The 18,054-nt window shown below is 42.6% G+C and overlaps 1 protein-coding gene across 3 annotated transcripts in view; it reads right to left on the reverse strand.

Moving 5' to 3' along the window:
* LOC135542422 (RNA-binding protein 45-like) overlaps nucleotides 1–18,054 on the reverse strand; it is a 40,663-nt gene that overhangs the window by 3,120 nt on the left and 19,489 nt on the right. The window contains exons 7-10 of one of the 3 annotated variants that reach the window (XR_010456081.1): nucleotides 12,607–12,706; nucleotides 12,218–12,375; nucleotides 7,044–7,265; nucleotides 2,836–2,918 (exon numbers count right to left, since the gene is read on the reverse strand). Coding sequence is in view for 2 of the 3 variants with exons in the window: in XM_064969344.1 (XP_064825416.1) it covers nucleotides 7,064–7,265; nucleotides 12,218–12,375; nucleotides 12,607–12,706 (460 nt within the window). In the remaining variant the exon portion in view is untranslated. Of the gene's footprint in view, nucleotides 1–2,835; nucleotides 2,919–5,453; nucleotides 5,741–7,043; nucleotides 7,266–12,217; nucleotides 12,376–12,606; nucleotides 12,707–18,054 lie in introns of those variants that run through there. The other 2 variants (XM_064969344.1, XM_064969343.1) reach the window with 2 other exon arrangements.

The raw sequence follows: 18,054 nt of genomic DNA on the forward strand, positions 1-18,054 counted from the left end.
TTCCAGGCCCGTCTGAAGTTTGCCAATGACCATCTGAATGATCCAGAGGAGGAATGGGAGAAGGTCATGTGGTCTGATGAGACAAAAATAGAGCTTTTCGGTCTAAACTCCACTCGCCATGTTTGGAGGAAGAAGAAGGATGAGTACAACCCCAAGCACACCATCCCAACCGTGAAGCATGGAGGTGGAAACATTCTTTGGGGATGCTTTTCTGCAAAGGGGACAGGACGACTGCACCGTATTGAGGGGAGGATGGATGTTGCCATGTATCGCAAGATCTTGGCCAACAACCTCCTTCCCTCAGTAAGAGCATTGAAGATGGGTCGTGGCTGGGTCTTCCAGCATGACAACGACCCAAAACACACAGCCAGGGCAACTAAGGAGTGGCTCAGTAAGAAGCATCTCAAGGTCATGGAGTGACCTAGCCAGTCTCCAGACCTGAACCAAATAGAAAATATTTGGAGGGAGCTGAAAGTCTGTATTGCCCAGCGACAGCCCCAAAACCTGAAGGATCTGGAGAAGGTCTGTATGTAGGAGTGGGCCAAAGTCCTTGCTGCAGTGTGTGCAAACCTGGTCAAGAACTACAGGAAACATATGATCTCTGTAATTGCAAACAAAGGTTTTTGTACCAAATATTCAGTTCTGCTTTTCTGATGTATCAAATACTTATGTCATGCAATAAAACGCAAATGAATTACTTAAAAATCATACAATGTGATTTCTCTCACAGTTGAAGTGTACCTATGATAAAAATTAGACCTCTACATGCTTTGTAAGTAGGAATATCTGCAAAATCGGCAGTGTATCAAATACTTGTTCTCCCCACTCTGTGTGTGTGTGTGATATATATATATATATATTACACACACATATATACACATACATACGGAATTTCAGATGACTTACGTGCCCAAAGTAAACTGCCTGTTACTCAGGCCCAGAAGCTAGGATATGCATATAATTGGTAGCATTGGATAGAAAACCCTCTGATGATTCTAAAACTGTTAAAAGCATGTCTGAGTATAACATAAGTAATATGACAGGCGAAAACCCGAGGAGAATCCACCCGAAATGTTTTTTTTTTTTTTGTGAGGTCACAGGCCATTTCAATGCCAGCCTATGGGAAATACAAAATAATTCCTCCCAGATTGCAGTTCCTATGGCTTCCACTAGATGTCATGTCTTTAGAAAGGGTTTCAGGCTTATTTGTAGTTTTTCCAAGGTGTCCCGCATTAGAAAAACAGTCATGTTGCGCTCGTGAACGAGATCACGCTTTTCGTTATTCATCTTCCCTTTGAACATACTATTCTCCGTTGTAAATATTATAGTTTATTTAGATATTAGAATACCTGAGGATTAATTAGAAACATCGTTTGACTTGTTTGGACAAACTTTACCGATAACTTTTTGGATTTGTTTGTATGCATGTTGAACGAGTGGATTACTAAATCAAGCGCGCCAACTAAAACAGACATTTTTGGGATATAAAGAAGGACTTTATTGAACACAACGGCCATTCATTGTGTAGCTGGGACCCTTGGAATTGCAAACAGGAAGATCTTCAAAAGTGATTTATTTTAATCTCTATTTGGCATTTTTTGACACGTGCTGGTTTGGAAAAGTATTTTGGCGTGGGGCGCATGCTTATAGAGAAGGGCACTCAACATTTACTGCACTGATACAAATGACTGATGATTGGTTGAAAGAAATTGATAAGAAGATCGTGGGAGCTGTACTGGTAGATTTCAGTGCAGCCTTTGATATTATTGACCATAACCTGTTGTTGAAAACACTTAAGTGCTATGGCTTTTCAACCTCAGCTCTGAAATCCACGATATGGCAATCTAATAGAACTCAAAGTATTTTCTTTAATGGTCGCGTCTCTAATGTAAAACATGCAAAGTGTGGTGTACTGCAGGGCAGCTCTAAGCCCTCTACTCATTTCTATTTTTACAAATGACCTGCCACTGGCGTTAAACAAAGAATGTGTGTAAATGTATGCTGATGATTCAACCATATACACATCAGCAACAACAGCTAATGAAGTCACTGAAACCCTTAAATAGTTGCAGTTTGTTGTGGAATGAGTGGCCAGTAAGTAATAAACTGGTCCTGAACATCTCTAAAACTAAGAGCATTGTATTTGGTACAAATCATTGCTTTAGTGCTTGGATCTTGATTATTGTCCAGTCGTGTGGTACAGTGCTGCAAAGAAAGACCTAATAAAGCTGCAGCTGGCCAGAACAGAGCAGCACGTTTTGCTCTTAATTGTAATCAGAGGGCTGATATAAATACTATGCATGCCAGTCTCTCTTGGCTAAGAGTTGAGGAGAGACCGACTGCATCACTTACTTTTATAAGAAACATTCATGTGTTGAAAATCCCAAATTGTTTGCATAGTCAACTTACACACAGCTCTGACACACACTTATCCCACCAGCCATGCCACCAGGGATATTTTTTTAGTCCCCAAATCCAGAACAAATTCAAGTAAACTCAAAGTATTATATAGAGCCCTTATTGCATGGAACTTCCTTCCATCTCATATTGCTCAAATAAACAGCAAACCTGGTTTGAAATAACAGAAAGCAACACCTCTCCTCTACTTGACCTAGATAGTCTACTCATCAACACATATACAACTATGTGTGCCTTTTAAAAAATGTATGTAGTTCTGTCCTTGTCCAATGATGTTCTGTATTGTTTCATGTTTTGTGTGAACCCAAGGAAGAGTAGCTGCTGCTTTTACAACAGCTAATGGGGTTCCTAATAAAATACCAATACTTGGAGTAGTCCCCAGAGTGCTGTGTATAGAGGAAAGCCAATGTAACCTACTTGGAACAGAATGGATTCCTGTATCTCCTGTCTGTCAGCTGAGCAGAGACAAACTTCAACACCACATATTAGTGACAATGGACCTGCATGGAAAGAGGGATGGAGAGAGAAATGATTTGAGGTCATTCTCATTTATTGCACAAAAAACTGACAAGGGTAAAAGTTATTAAATCTTGAAGTATGCGGATGGGGGCTATAAATATGCCCTATTATTTGTTTCGGACCCTGACCCTTTTGGCTCCCCCAGTGAGGGTCTTCCCTGTATGTTCTCATTTCCCCCCCAATGAGGTATAACAAAAACTCAAGACTGTGTACAAGATGTCCGACTGTTGTTTTCAAGGTAATCTACTCACGCCGATTCCAGGTTGCATCCAGTTTATACTGGATGCGCATGGCACTAGCAACGAAAACATGACAGACATTGGATGAATATAAAATAAGTCTGTTAGTCTATGTTTTATATATAAAACATAGACTATCACACATATATATATATGTATATGTATATACACATATACACACACATACTTGCGGCCTCTGTAATAATTAACTGAATAATTCAGTGGGTGTTTTGTGGAAAAAGGTGAAGGAAATTTCAAATCTGGCCGGCAATGGAAATTATTCTTTCTGGGCCAGGCATCAGCTAAACTGAACTGCAGTACCAAAGCAAAACTGTATACCTTTATTTATTCAAGTTAGTCTCATTAAGATAAAATCTCATGAGACCTGGTCCGACCTTGACACCAGCAGGGGGAAACAATGTTTGAGACAAATATCAGACATACTGTAACAACTTAAACACACCATGAAATGGTGAATTTTTTATTTCATACATTTCAATTTAAGAAACATACGTGTCATAGATTTTTTTTAAATCTATGTACCACCGCATCAAGTCGTAATGATAATCACATCTCAGTAACATGTGAGTCAACCAAACTTACAAACTCCTCAAAGGAAACAAGATGCTGGGGCCCCTTGCTCCCCCCTCTCCTGCCACTCAGTCATACTGGTCTTCCAAGTCCTCCTCCTCTATTAAACCCTTCCTCAACATATCTACATTGCTCTTAGTTAAACCAGAGACTATAGAAAACGATACTACCTTTGGTTAAACCACAGGGTTAAATGTTAGCTGACTAACATTAGCTAGTTCGCTTTCTGCTAACTGACATTAACCTAGCTTGGCTCATCAATAGCCTGCTTTAATAACAAAAGACAAAATAACTACATGCAAATTTGAAATCATAGTTGATTAGCTAGCTGGTCGGTTTCTCTAGTGAAAAACGAATCAAACTTACATCAGCCATCGTTCACCATCCCCTTCCATCTTCTGTGGTCAAAAAAGCGGTAAGAGATCACTCAAGCCATGACTGGCCCAAAAACCTGACCATTTGAGTTTCAGTAGACTGCTACAAGCTAGAACTTTCCTGGTATAAAAAGATAGTAAGCAGTTGCGAGAGCAAAATGGATTTTGGAGAGCAAACAGGAAAATTGGTGAGAGGAGATCTGTGGGGATGTCTTGAACTATTTCTTCAAGGGAACAAAAGCCTCTGGCCTCCAAATAATTTACTGCATATGGCAATGTGGTTCTGCACACTTAAAGTCACACTTGCAAGTACTCAAGTTAAATTTGTGCACACCACGCTGGCCTGCGCTCGTGTGAACCCGTCCTCTGCTCGACTACGAAAACATTACTGAACGTAACGCGCCAATGTAAACTGAGAATTTTGGATATAAATATGAACTTTATCGAACAAAACATAGTGTAACATGAAGTCCTATGAGTGTCATCGGATGAAGATCAAAGGTTAGTGATTCATTTTCTCTATTTCTATTTTTTGTGACTATTTGGATGGGAAAATGGCTGTGTTTTTCTGTAACTAGGTACTGACCTAACAATCGTTTGGTGTGCTTTCGTCGTAAAGCCTTTTTGAAATCGGACACTGTGGTGGGATTAACAGGTTTCTTTAAAATGTTGTAAAATACATGTATGTTTGAGGAATTTTAATTATGAGATTTCTGTTTGAATTTGGCGCCTTGCACTTTCACTAACTGCTGTCATATCGATCCCGTTAACGGGACCTCAGTCATAAGAAGTTAACACAATCACTTCAAACTGAAGCTGGCAAGACATCAAACAAGCTGCACTTCATCTCGTTTGACCTTTTTTCAAATTCACGTCTTTGTATATATACAAAAAAATTATGCTAGCCCATTTACGATTTCGACTGGCTGAAAAACGCCTGTATCGTTCCGACATGTTCATTACTATGGGGCAGCTGTTGCACGTTGGAGACAGACAGCAAGGTTTATAAAAATCCCCGCTGCTGAAAACGAAATGTTAGTCTAAAAGAATGTGAGAATGTCTAGATGCTTTTTATATTGGAGATCAACTTTATAATTTGCCTGGATGGGCAGATGAGACAGTGGATTGCGCAGTCAGATTGAACAGAGTAAATAGGCACTTTAACATCATAGATATAGCCGGTGTTAACTTGTGGAATAGACACCAGCTGGAATGTGGTTTTAAACAACCAGCATTTAGGATTAGACCCACCCGTTGTATAATAGAGATATTATGGTGTCTGTGAAATGCAATCAATGATTAACAGACCAGACAAACTTATCCTTTTGTTTATTGAGCAATTCAGGGTACATACATGGTGAACAAGCTTGAGTATATATCGTAAGTAGTATTAACTGTGACTACACTACTGTAAGTCCTAACTGACATCATACCTCACATTATGAAAAGAAACGCCTTGCAAGTTTGATGCTAGTGGCAATGTCACAAAAAGGTACAGAAATCAATGTCTGTAGTAGTTGGTCGTGTCATCGTCTCAGTATGTCCAGTCATGTCCGTTGTCATGTCCAGTCATGTCCGTGGTCATGTCCGTGGTCACCTCTGCAGAAACAAAAACATTCAGGGTACAGTGAGACATGTGGCTTCTAAAGCCTTCCCTGGCATTGTCACTCAATTCAAACTGTGACTACCAGCCGCCATCAATCTGATCTGAGGGAGTAAACTTTTGGGTAGTCTCACCAGACTCAGGCCACGCGCTCCATTAGAAAATACTACCCTTTGGAAGTATGTAATTACGCTGTTATTAAACTTTGTACCATTTTTGTCAATCAAACTTTCAGATAACATTTTATTGGTCGCATATTTAGCAGATGTTATTACAGGTATAGTGAAATGCTTGCGTGCCATATTAGTTGATGGTGCTATGAGACCAGTGTAAACATAACCAGTTTTGCAAGGAATAAAGCGGTTTCTTAGACAAGCTATGCTACGCAGGCTACACAGAAGCAGCACAGCTCGTAGGGGAAACCGCTTGAGTCGCACAAAATGGAATATAACATTGCGGAAAATGTTCGTAATTACACAATTTCATGTGTACTCGAGGTCGACCGATTAATTGGGGCCGATTTGAAGTTCATAATCAGCATTTTTGGAGTCCGATTACATTGCATTCCACGAGGAAACTGCGTGGCAGGCTGACAACCTGTTACGTGAGCGCAGCAAGGAGCCAAGGTAAGTTGCTAGCTAGCATTAAACTTATCTTATCAATTCGGTGCCTGTTAATTTATCATTGAATCACAGCCTACTCCGCCAAACGGGGGTTGATTTAACAAAATCGCATTCGCGAAAAAAGCAATCGTTGCACAAATTTAAATGAAAAATGTTGAGTTGGTAGTAAAAAAATATATAACTAATACTTAAAAAAGGTCCAATGCAGCCATTTTTTCTCTCAATATTAAATCATTTCTGGGTAAAAATTAAAGCACCTTAAATGTGATTATTTTTTACCATTTTGATTGAAAAACAAAAATAGCTTCTTAGCAAATAGCATTTTCACAAGCAACAATGATTTTTTATTCTAGGAGTGAATGGTCTGAATAGGGAGTGGGAAACAGAAAAATAGATGTTATTGGTAGAGAGGTTTGGATGATGTCACCAGGTAGGCCAAAACGCTATCCCACCTTAATAGGCTGAAATTTCAGGCGGTCGTTTCAAATAGCTTACACTAAAACATTATCATAATTTTCACAGTATTAGTCAGAGTGGAATACACACACATGCATAATTAAGAAAATATAATTGAAAAGCTTTACAAAATTAATAATTTAAGGGTTAATTTTAAGGTTAACAATGTTAATTTAGCATTAACAAAATACATTAAATCTTAACTTTGAAACTGACTTACCTCTTTTACCTAGGAATTGGCTAGTATGTCCGCGGGCGCTTGTGGGACTCCTCCCTTGGTTCCCTGGGCGGGTCAGCCAGCATCACCTTCATCCTCACTCCGTTCACCATTTTACCATGCAAAGCAGCCATAGCGTCGCCCGCACTCTCTTTCTCTGCATACTTCATGTAGCCTACGTTCCTCCCAGGCACGAGGTGCACCTCCACAAGGGAACCAAATCGACTGCAGAAAGAACCATCAGTAAGTACTTTATTAGGCCTGATTGCTTAGAAAACATTATGAAATAGTTTGTTAACCATTAGGTAACTAAATATTGTATGTCTTTAGGGACATTAGTCAGTGTGTGTGTGTGTGAGTGTGTGTGTGTGTGTGTGTGAGTGTATGTGTGTGTGTGTGCGTTTCAACCATGTACAGTTGTGACCTCGTCCCCAGGTTAATTTCGACCCTCTCCAGAGCATGGAAACAGTGTGTGATGCTCTGCGACTAAGGGAGCAAGGTTCCAAAGTCTAGGTGAGAGAGCCTCCTACAGTAAGCCTTGACCGAGCCAGAACGGCCCATAGAGACAGGAGCCCAAGTCCTGTAGCGTGAAGCAGCTTGACGTACAATTACACGCCCTGGACGGCTGTCGCAGGGCCTTAACCCCAATCCATCTCCTTAATGCTCAGTGCAAAGAGAGAGGCATATTTGTTGTTTAAGGCATGTTCCCTTTATTTTTTTGAGCAGTGTATATATATTAGTAGTATAGTAGTGTGTATATACACACTGCTCAAAAATAAAGGGAACACTTAATCAACACAATGTAACTCCAAGTCAATCACACTTCTGTGAAATCAAACTGTCCACTTAGGAAGCAACACTGACAATACATTTCACATGCTATTGTACAAATGGAATAGACAACAGGTGGAAATTATAGGCAATTAGCAAGACAACCCGAATAAAGGAGTGGTTCTGCAGGTGGTGACCAGACCACTTCTCAGTTCCTATGCTTCCTGGCTGATGTTTTGGTCACTTTTGAATGCTGGCGGTGCTTTCACTCTAGTGGTAGCATGAGACGGAGTCTACAACCCACACAAGTGGCTCAGGTAGTGCAGCTCATCCAGGATGGTACATCAATGCGAGCTGTGGCAAGAAGGTTTGCTGTGTCTGTCAGTGTAGTGTCCAGAGCATGGAGGCGCTACCAGGAGACAGGCCAGTACATCAGGAGACGTGGAGGAGGCCAACAACCTAGCAGCAGGACCGCTACCTCCGCCTTTGTGCAAGGAGGAGCAGGAGGGGCACTGCCAGAGCCCTGCAAAATGACCTCCAGCAGGCCACAAATGTGCATGTGTTTGCTCAAACGGTCATAAACAGACTCCACGAGGGTGGTATGAGGGCCTGACGTCCACAGGTGGGGGTTGTGCTTACAGCCCAACACCGTGCAGGACATTTGGCATTTGCCAGAGAACACCAAAATTGGCAAATTCACCACTGGTGCCCTGTGCTCTTCACAGATGAAAGCAGGTTCACACTGAGCACATGTGACAGACGTGACAGAGTCTGGAGACGCCGTAGAGAACTTCTGCTGCCTGCAACATCCCCCAGCATGACCGGTTTGGTGGTGGGTCAGTCATGGTGTGGGGTGGCATTTCTTTGGGGAGCCGCACAGCCAACCATGTACTCGCCAGAGGTAGCCTGACTGCCATTAGGTACCGAAATGAGATCCTCAGACCCCTTGTGAGACCATATGCTGGTGCGGTTGGCCCTGGGTTCCTCCTTAATGCAAGACAACGCTAGACCTCATGTGGCTGGAGTGTGTCAGCAGTTCCTGCCAGAGGAAGGCATTGATGCTATGGACTGGCCTGCCCGTTCCCCAGACCTGAATCCAATTGAGCACATCTGGGACATCATGTCTCGCTCCATCTACCAACGCCACGTTGCACCACAGACTGTCCAGGAGTTGGCGGATGCTTTAGTCCAGGTCTGGGAGGAGATCCCTCAGGAGACCATCCGCCACCTCATCAGGAGCATGCCCGGGCGTTGTAGGGAGGTCATACAGGCACGTGGAGGCCACACACATTACTGAGCCTCATTTTGACTTGTTTTAAGGACATTACATCAAATTTGGATCTGCCTGTAGTGTGGTTTTCCACTTTAATTTTGAGTGCGTCTCCAACCCAGACCTCCATGGGTTGATACATTTGATTTCCATTGATCATTTGTGTGATTTTGTTGTCAGCACATTCAACTATGTAAAGAAAAAAGTATTTAATAAGAATATTTCATTCAGATCTAGGATGTTTTATTTTAGTGTTCCCTTTATTTTTTTGAGCAGTATATATACACCCCTTCAAAATTACTGGATTCGTCTATTCTTCTATTTCAGGCAGACCGGTTGCTGGTGTATAAAATCAAGCACACAGCCAGGAAATCTCCATTGACAAACATTGGCAGTAAAATGGCCTTACTGAAGAGTTCATTAGATGCCAACTTTCCAACAAGTCAGTTTGACAAATTTCTGCCCTGATAGAGCTGCCCGGTCAACTTTAAGCGCCGTTATTGTGAAGTGGAAACATCTAGGAGCAACAGCTCAGCGGTAGGCCACACAAGCTCACAGAACTGGACCGCCAAGTGGTGTAGAGCGTAAAAATAATCTGTCCTCAGTTGCAAAACTCACTACAGAGTTCCAAATTGCCTCTGGAAGCAACGTCAGCACAAGAACGGTTCGTTGGGCGTTTCATGAAATGGGTTTCCATGGCCGAGCAAGCCTAAGATCATCATGCGCAATGCCAAGCTTCAGCTGGAATGGTGTAAAGCTCGCCTCCATTGGACTTCAGAGCAGTGCCTCTATCAGTGCTCAGACTGTCCGCAATAGGCTGAGAGAGGCTGGACTGAGGGCTTGAAGGCCTGTTGTAAGGCAGGTCCTCACCAGACGTCACCGGCAACAACGTCACCTATGGGCACAAACCCACCGTTGCTGGACCAGACAGGACTGGCAAAAAGTGCTCTTCACTGAAGAGTCTTGGTTTTGTCTCACCAGGGGTGATGGTCTGATTCGCGTTTATCGTCAACGTAATGAAGGGGGGGTCAAAATCTAAAGTAAATCAGTATCTCCTGTGGCCACCAGCTGCATTAAGTACTGCAGTGCATCTCCTCCTCATGGACTGCACCAGATTTGCCAGTTCTTGCTGTGAGATGTTATCCCCACTCTGCCACCTGCATGTTCCTGGACATTTCTGGGGGGAATGACCCTAGCCCTCACCCTCCGATACAACAGGTCCGATACGTGCTCAATGGGATTGAGATGCGGGCTTTTCGCTGGCCATGGCAGAACGTTGACATTCCTGTCTTGCAGGAAATCACGCACAGAACGAGCAGTATAGCTGGTGGCATTGTCATGCTGGAGGGTCATGTCAGGATGAGCCAGCAGGAAGGGTACCACATGAGGGAGGAGTATGTCTTCCCTGTAACACACAGCTTTGAGATTGCCTACAATGACAAGCTCAGTTCGATGATGCTGTGACACACCGCCCCAGACCATGGCGGACCCTCCACCTCCAAAAATCGATCCCGCGCCAGAGTACAGGTCTCGGTGTAACGCTCATTCCTTCAACGATAAACGCAAATCCGACCATCACCCGTGGTGAGACAAAACCCTGACTCGTCAGTGAAGAGCACTTTTTGCCAGTCCTGTCTGGTCCAGCAACGGTGGGTTTGTGCCCATAGACAACGTTGTTGCTGGTGATGTCTGGTGAGGACCTGCCTTACAACAGGCCTACAAGCCCCCAGTCCAGTCGCTTACAACCCATTGCAGACAGTCTGAGCACTGATGGAGGGATTGTGCGTTCCTGGTGTAACTCATACCCTTCCTGCAGGCTCATCCTGATAATGCTGTGTGCTGTAGCGTACCTGTCCCGCATGTGTGATGTTCGGATGTACCGATCCTGTGCAGGTGCTGTTACACATGGTCTGGCACTGCGAGGACGAGCTGTCCTGTCTCCCTGTAGCGCCGTCTTAGGCGTCTCACAGTACGGACATTGATTTTTTTTTTATTCTGGCCACATCTGCAGTCCTCATGCCTCCTTGCAGCATGCCTAAGGCACGTTCACGCAGGTGAGCAGGGACCCTGGGCATCTTTCTTTTGGGGTTTTTCAGAGTTTGTAGAAAGGCCTCTTGTTCATTAATTGTTTATGGTTCATTGAACAAGCATGGGAAAGTGTTTAAACCATTTACAAATGAAGATCTGTGAAGTTAGTTGGATTGTTACAAATTATCTTTGAAAGACAGGGTCCTGAAAAATATTTCTCAGCAAAAAAAGAAACCTTCCTTTTTCAGGAAAGTATTCAGAGCACTTGGCTTTTTCCCCATAATGGCAAAGCAAAAGCAGGTTGAGTGTTTTTCAAAAGTATTAAAAAATGAAAAACTGATATGTAAATGTGATAAGTATTCAGACCATTTACTCAGTACTTTGTTGAAGCACCTTTGGCAGCGACTGAGTATTACACTACAAGTTTGGCACACCTGTATTTGGAGAGTTTCTCCCATTCTTCTCAGTAGATCCTCTCAAGCTCTGTCAGGTTGGCATTCAGGCCACAGAGTTCAATCGTGGTTTCATCAGACCAGAGAATCTTGTTTTCACTTTGTCATTATGGGGTATTGTGTGTAGATTGATGACAATTTTTTAAATGTTATATCCATTTTAAAATAATGCTGTAGCGTAACAAAATGTGGAAAAAGTCAAGTGGTCTGAATACTTTCCGAATGTACTGAACATTTTATTTGGCCCCTCAAGATCTGAGAATAAAATAATGTATTGTGCCAGTTGCGGAACCCTGTTCTAAGTTGAATGCTAGATGGTGATAGACAGAGATTAGTCAATTAAAATCAAGCGGGGGGATATTACCCGCTCCTGTCATAGGCTCTGTCTAAGTCGCTATCTGAGGCTCTCAGGATCCAGACGGTTCGACAAAGAGTGAGCCGCCTGGTGGACAAGACTAATGATGGTCCTAATCCTATATAAACCATGAACACCAGGCTTTATACATGTATTTAATTATCTTGGTTTACAAATATTAAAATAATGTTGATAAGCAGCAATTTATAAAACCTTCAATTAATGTGTTGTTATCAGTGCAAGGACTCATTGGGATTGTGAACTGAAGGACTCAGATTAGCTATTTTAAGTTCTTCCATACCAGAAGACATCTTCCAGGACGTCCATGGGAAGAGGTGCAGGGCTGAAGACCACAAAGAGACGCTCCTTAACCCGGCTATCTGGGGGTGCCAGGTTCTTCAGGGAGGGAAGTGATACATCTGTCTGGACACGGGGCATCGGAGAGGCAGTGCGGTAACCCTGAGACACGTCACATCAAGAGATTAACAGAGTACCCATGCGCACACCAACATCCCAAAAGCAAATAATTGAAAATCTACGATCTAGAAAATGTACAACCTGTCTACTAGGTGTTTTAATTGTGGTTGTGAGCTCCTCTGAGGATCTATGCCAATCTTGATACAGGAATAACTGCAAAGTGCAAGTACATTCAAACACTGTTTCCATTATGTAACAAACACTGTTGCTTACTGTGCTCATCTTCATCAGTTGCTGGCTGGTGGTAGGACCATTCCACACCATTGACATCATCTGAGCAGCAACCAGCTGCATTGCCATCTTCCCGACAGGACTAACAAACGACATGACAATTGTCTTACAATGGTGACCCACTAGAGTTGTTTTTAAAAATATATCTCTCAGCATTTCTAGAATGTACTCGAAAGGACGGGTAGGGACAGTGACAACCACAAAGTAGACATCCAATTTGATGCATTCCTTCTATCGATAAAAAAACCTTTATTCTTGTGAGTACTGGTACTTCTAGGGAAACTGGTTGTGAGAGAAATTAAGCTGCGTGTATCCAATTGTAGTAAATACTATTAATAATTTATAACACGCTTTCAATGAAAAACAATGCAGTGAGTGCAATAAAATAAATTAAAACAAGACAAACTAGCCAGGGCCACTGACAAAGAACACAGTTGACACTTCAACGGACAAGGAACACAGCTTTAACTAAGAAGGCTTTCCTAAAGAGACGGGTTTTAAGGCCAGTTTTAACACTAGAACTGCCGTAGGCCAACGGCCACTGACGTTTGATTTTGTACATTAAAAATAACTCCAAGAACCTGCGCCGACATTTCCTAAATATTTATATTTTACATTGCTCTGTTGTCAAAATAAAAAAAACAACAAGAAAGTCTTTAGATATTGGAAATGTAAATGGGAGAATGATAAATCAATATCATGTGTGCTATTTCTTTTTGTAAATGTGTATGCATGTGATAAAATTCTAATTGAAATGCAAAATATATTGCATTATAATATTCATGATTAAGTATGCATAATGTCTGACAATTTGAAAAGGAAATAGCAATTTGTTTTTGATATTCCATTTCCATGGTACTATCCACTGACATTTAAAAATATAATGTAAATGATTAAATGACAGTTTTTCAAATGTTAGCCATTTCAATTCCTTGTGACAAAAAAATAATATTATCAATTGGCAATTGACAATGCTTTTCCATCCATACTATGTGGTTCAAGACTGTCAAAATTCAACTTCAAATTTGATAAATCAATCGCAATGCTTCATTTTCAACCTGTATTCATTGTCAAACACAGTGGGCAGGTTTTTGGTAATGTGTGGCAGAAAAGGTTGCCTGTGTTGCTGGCAACATTTTCTTTCGGGCATGCTAGCTGTATCGATATGGTGTTTTAAGGCCGTACCGGCAACAACAGCCAGTGGAAGACCCCACAGAAGAAGAACAGACAGTGTTTGCGAGGACTTTGACGGAGGGAACTATAAAGCTCAAGGGGCACGGGGAGACACTAGTAGCTAGCTAATATAGCCAAATTGGCTATTATACACAGTGTACAAAACATTAGGAACACCTTCCTAATATTGAGTTGCATTCCACAGGGATGCTGGCCTATTTTGACGCCAATGCATCCAAGGGAAATTACCAAGTATCCGGGTAGGCTGCAACCTGTTCAGAATGAGTCTGACGTTAAATACAGACCTCCAGGCATTGACTTGGAAAGTAAAACTTGATGTCGACCTCAAGACGTGTTAAGGGGACCTGTAGTAGTTTTACTACACATCAATGTCTTACACCATTGTAGTGGTGATAGGTATGATGGAGTCTATTTTATAGCTATGTTATCCACGGAGGAGCTAACCTCACGATGGAGGGTTCTATTTATTAGTGGCGTGTGAGTTAACCATCAGAAGAGTGTTCTGGAGATTCCCTTACATGTGTTGCAATCTCCTCTGTCGCTGTTATCAATAGCAATTTGTTTTGGGAGGTCTCTAACACTCTTACTGATTGGGTCTGGACTGACTGTGCTGGCATTGGTAGTTGTACTCAAGAGGACCAGTTATTCTACCGGAACACGATTAGAGCATTTTACTAGTTGCATTGTAGTTTAACCTACACACGGCAAAGAATGGTTATTTTTGCCATTTGTTGGAGGTGGAAAGTCCACTGGACTTCTTTCAGAACCAGCGTGGTACACCTCAGTGATATCTTAGATGTGTTGTAAGGTTATCCCCGTCAAGAGGCTTGTCCGCTCCTCTCTGTTCTAAAGGGGAAGTTTAAAACTAGAAATGTTTCCTGCTCTGGCGGCCTTGCACAGTGTTGCACGTAGTTTCGACCCCGCCAGCAGCCTCGATGAAACTCATGGGTCTGGGCTACTATTCTCCCCTTTGTGTCTCGGGAGCTCCCCACCAGCGGTTGGTATTATCTGAGGCTCAAACAAAAAGATTGGACCCTATGGACGAGTTGTCAGCGACCGCGTTATTAAATTGGCTGTAAGCTTTAACCAAATCCCCTGTTGATTGTGCTTCAAAAATCTCAGGGGGCTGTCGAGGCCCCTCAGTCACAGCGTCCGCATGTGGCAACCTCTTCAGTACCTGCGAACTGAGACGAGGATATCTGTCTGTGATAGTGTTTCACCAGTGGGAGTCATCGGGTCAGTTGCAGGACTGACGCCATTAGTGTCATTGTAAGGGGTGACAGTCCCCCACAAAGCAGAAGACAGTGTGGTCAGCGGAGAAGGCACTGACCTGTGACCAAACGTGGTTGGTTTTCAAATCCATCAGTGGGAGTAAACGATCCATCAAGTGTGCACCGAGTAGCAGGGGTTCAGATTCAAGGCTGGTAACATACACAGGTTGAACAAGCGATACATCCCGGAAGTGTAGTTTTAGCATAACTATCAATGTTAGAGATGAGGTAGTCTGAGTGAAACCTCGAAGTGTATTGTCGCATCGTTCCCGTTATAACCAATGTTTAGTCTGCCTGAAAGCCCTTTAAAGATCTCTAACATTGTTCTATGATGAGCGATATTGTCGAGCCCAAATCAATTAGCGCATGACAGGTTAAGCAGCCCTTCAGGACTGTTTCCAGGTATGGCTGTTTTGAGTTGCATTTAACTTCTTCGATATATAGGGGGCGCTCTTAATTTTTGGATAAAAAACGTTCCCGTTTTAAACAAGATATTTTGTCACGAAAAGATGCTCGACTATGCATATAATTGACAGCTTTGGAAAGAAAACACTCACGTTTCCAAACCTGCAAAGATATTGTCTGTGAGTGCCCCAGAACTAATGCTACAGACGAAACCAAGATGAAATTTCATACAGGAAATGCCCCAGATGTTGAATGCGCTGTGTTCCAATGTCTCCTTATATGGCTGTGAATGCGCAAAGAATGAGCCTACACTTTGTCGTTTCCCCAAGGTGTCTGCAGCATTGTGACCCATTTGTAGGCATATCATTGGAAGATTGACCATAAGAGACTACATTTACCAGGTGTCCGCCTGGTGTCCTCCGTCGTTTCCACTTGGTTCAGAAGAGAAAGGCAACTGCCACGAATGATTTATCATCGAAAAGATGTGAAAGACACCTTGAGGATTGATTCTAAACAACGTTTGCCATGTTTCTGTCGATATCATGCAGTTAATTTGGAAAAACAGTGCGTTGTAATGGGGGGTTTTCTTATCCAAACGTGATGAACAAAACAGAGCGATTTATCCTACACAAATAATATTTTTGGAAAAACTGAACATTTTCTATCTAACAGTCTCCTCATTGAAAACATCCAAAGTTCTTCAAAGGTAAATGATTTTATTTGAATGCTTTTCTTGTTTTTGTGAAAATGTTGCCTGCTGAATGCTAGGCTTAATGCTATGCTAGCTATCAATACTCTTACACAAATGCTTGTGTAGCTATGGTTGAAAAGCATATTTTGAAAATCTGAGATGACTGTGTTGTTAACAAAAGGCTAAAGCATGTGAGCCAATATATTTATTTCATTTGCGATTTTCAAAAATAGTTAACGTTGCGTTATGCTAATGAGCTTGAGGCTATGATTACGCTCCTGATACAGGATTGCTCGACGCTAGAGGTTAATTGACATTCTTAACGACGTAATGTTCCGTTTCTATTCATGGGGAAAGCAAATTGACTTCTCGGATTTTGAGTGGGCTTGGATTTTGCCAAGCTTTTGACCTTTCTTTGCAACCTTTGTATCAGTCTATAGACAAAGCCTGTGGGCTTGTATCTTGATCGAGCGAGCCCTGGATAGGGTCTCGAGCGGGAGAAATAAGATTTAACGTCCTTGCTACGGGTGTTAATTCCTGTGGACTTGTTGTCCAGCAATTCCCAGTCTAGCCACTGTGTCTGATCTTTTTCCCTTTTCCAAAATGTGACTCGCTTTAGGTTCTTCACATAGAACTTCCAGGGAACATTGGTCACGTTTTGGTCGTATCAAACCTTTTGTTACCCGTGTGCTATGACACTGTGTGGGTTGGGTGCAGGAACGTAGCGATCAGGTCGATTGTAGCGGCAGTCGTTTTGATAGACATACTTTATTTATTATTTAGACCGCAGTGGGTATTGGTATCATGGCAGAAACAGTTGTTGTGCAGCAGCTCTCAACGCTCCAATATCTCATAATGCACCCTCTAACTGGAGTGAGTGCTCATGGTCAAACTCCAAAACCAAGATGTCAGAGCTCTTAGCATTGCGTGCTTTTGATGCCTCAAAAGCTGTGCTTGCAAGCTCTTTGAGTTGTGAGATTGGCAAGCCAACGTGGGCTGCACCGCCCAAGTAGGTAATGAAGGTGGGATACATGATCGACAGAAACATTTGTTTGAATGGTAACAGCTCTTCCATTCCTGTTTCAGTGAGTAGACCAAGGTAAGCTGAATGAAGCCTATGATAGTAAGCTTGTGGGTGTTCATTCCGAGCTTGTTTGACAGTGTTAGCCAGGGAGCTATCGTGTTTGCAAGTCACAGAACCAATGAATTCTAATTTCAAAGCGGTGGCAAGTTTAGTGTAGTCGTTTTGCACGTGTTGCTGTTCTAGACGAATTAACCTTGTCACGTGTCTATGACGTTCACTTCAACAGGTAAAGCCTATCAGAAACCGCAGCGTTCAGGTAGCCATCCTCTATGTCAGCTAGGAAAGTCTAAGTGTTGTTTGGCTGACTTGGAACTGGGTCAAAGGTCGGAAAGTTGACGAGTTTGTCATGGCATTCCATGCCAAGCAGGTGGAGAGGGTTCGCGGGTGGGGCCGAAAGGCCAAGAGGAGATGCCAAGCTTTGGCGTTGTTGGCGAAGAAGCACCATATTACTCTTTACCTGAACGGCCAAGAGGAGAAGACCTAGGGACGCACGAGAGAGGCAAAGTCTGAAACCTATCTTCACTCCATTGAGTACGGGCTCCGGTTGCTTGGTTGGGTAGTCACACTGTAGCGCATGACCATTCTGAAATTCCACCAGATGGTACCTAAGGGTGGTATTCTGCTGCATAGTAGAGTACACTTGATTGCTTAGAGTACTGATTTCAGACACCTGAGTGTTGCACTTGCTTCGTTCAGCCTCATACTTATCCGTCCTTGTTTGCAGATGGAGGTCTTGAGTATGGACCGAGAGCCGTGATGAGATTTCCTCCGCTTGTTTAAAAATC

The sequence above is a fragment of the Oncorhynchus masou genome, chromosome 6 (genome assembly GCF_036934945.1).
Source record: "Oncorhynchus masou masou isolate Uvic2021 chromosome 6, UVic_Omas_1.1, whole genome shotgun sequence".
Classification (NCBI taxonomy): domain Eukaryota; kingdom Metazoa; phylum Chordata; class Actinopteri; order Salmoniformes; family Salmonidae; genus Oncorhynchus; species Oncorhynchus masou.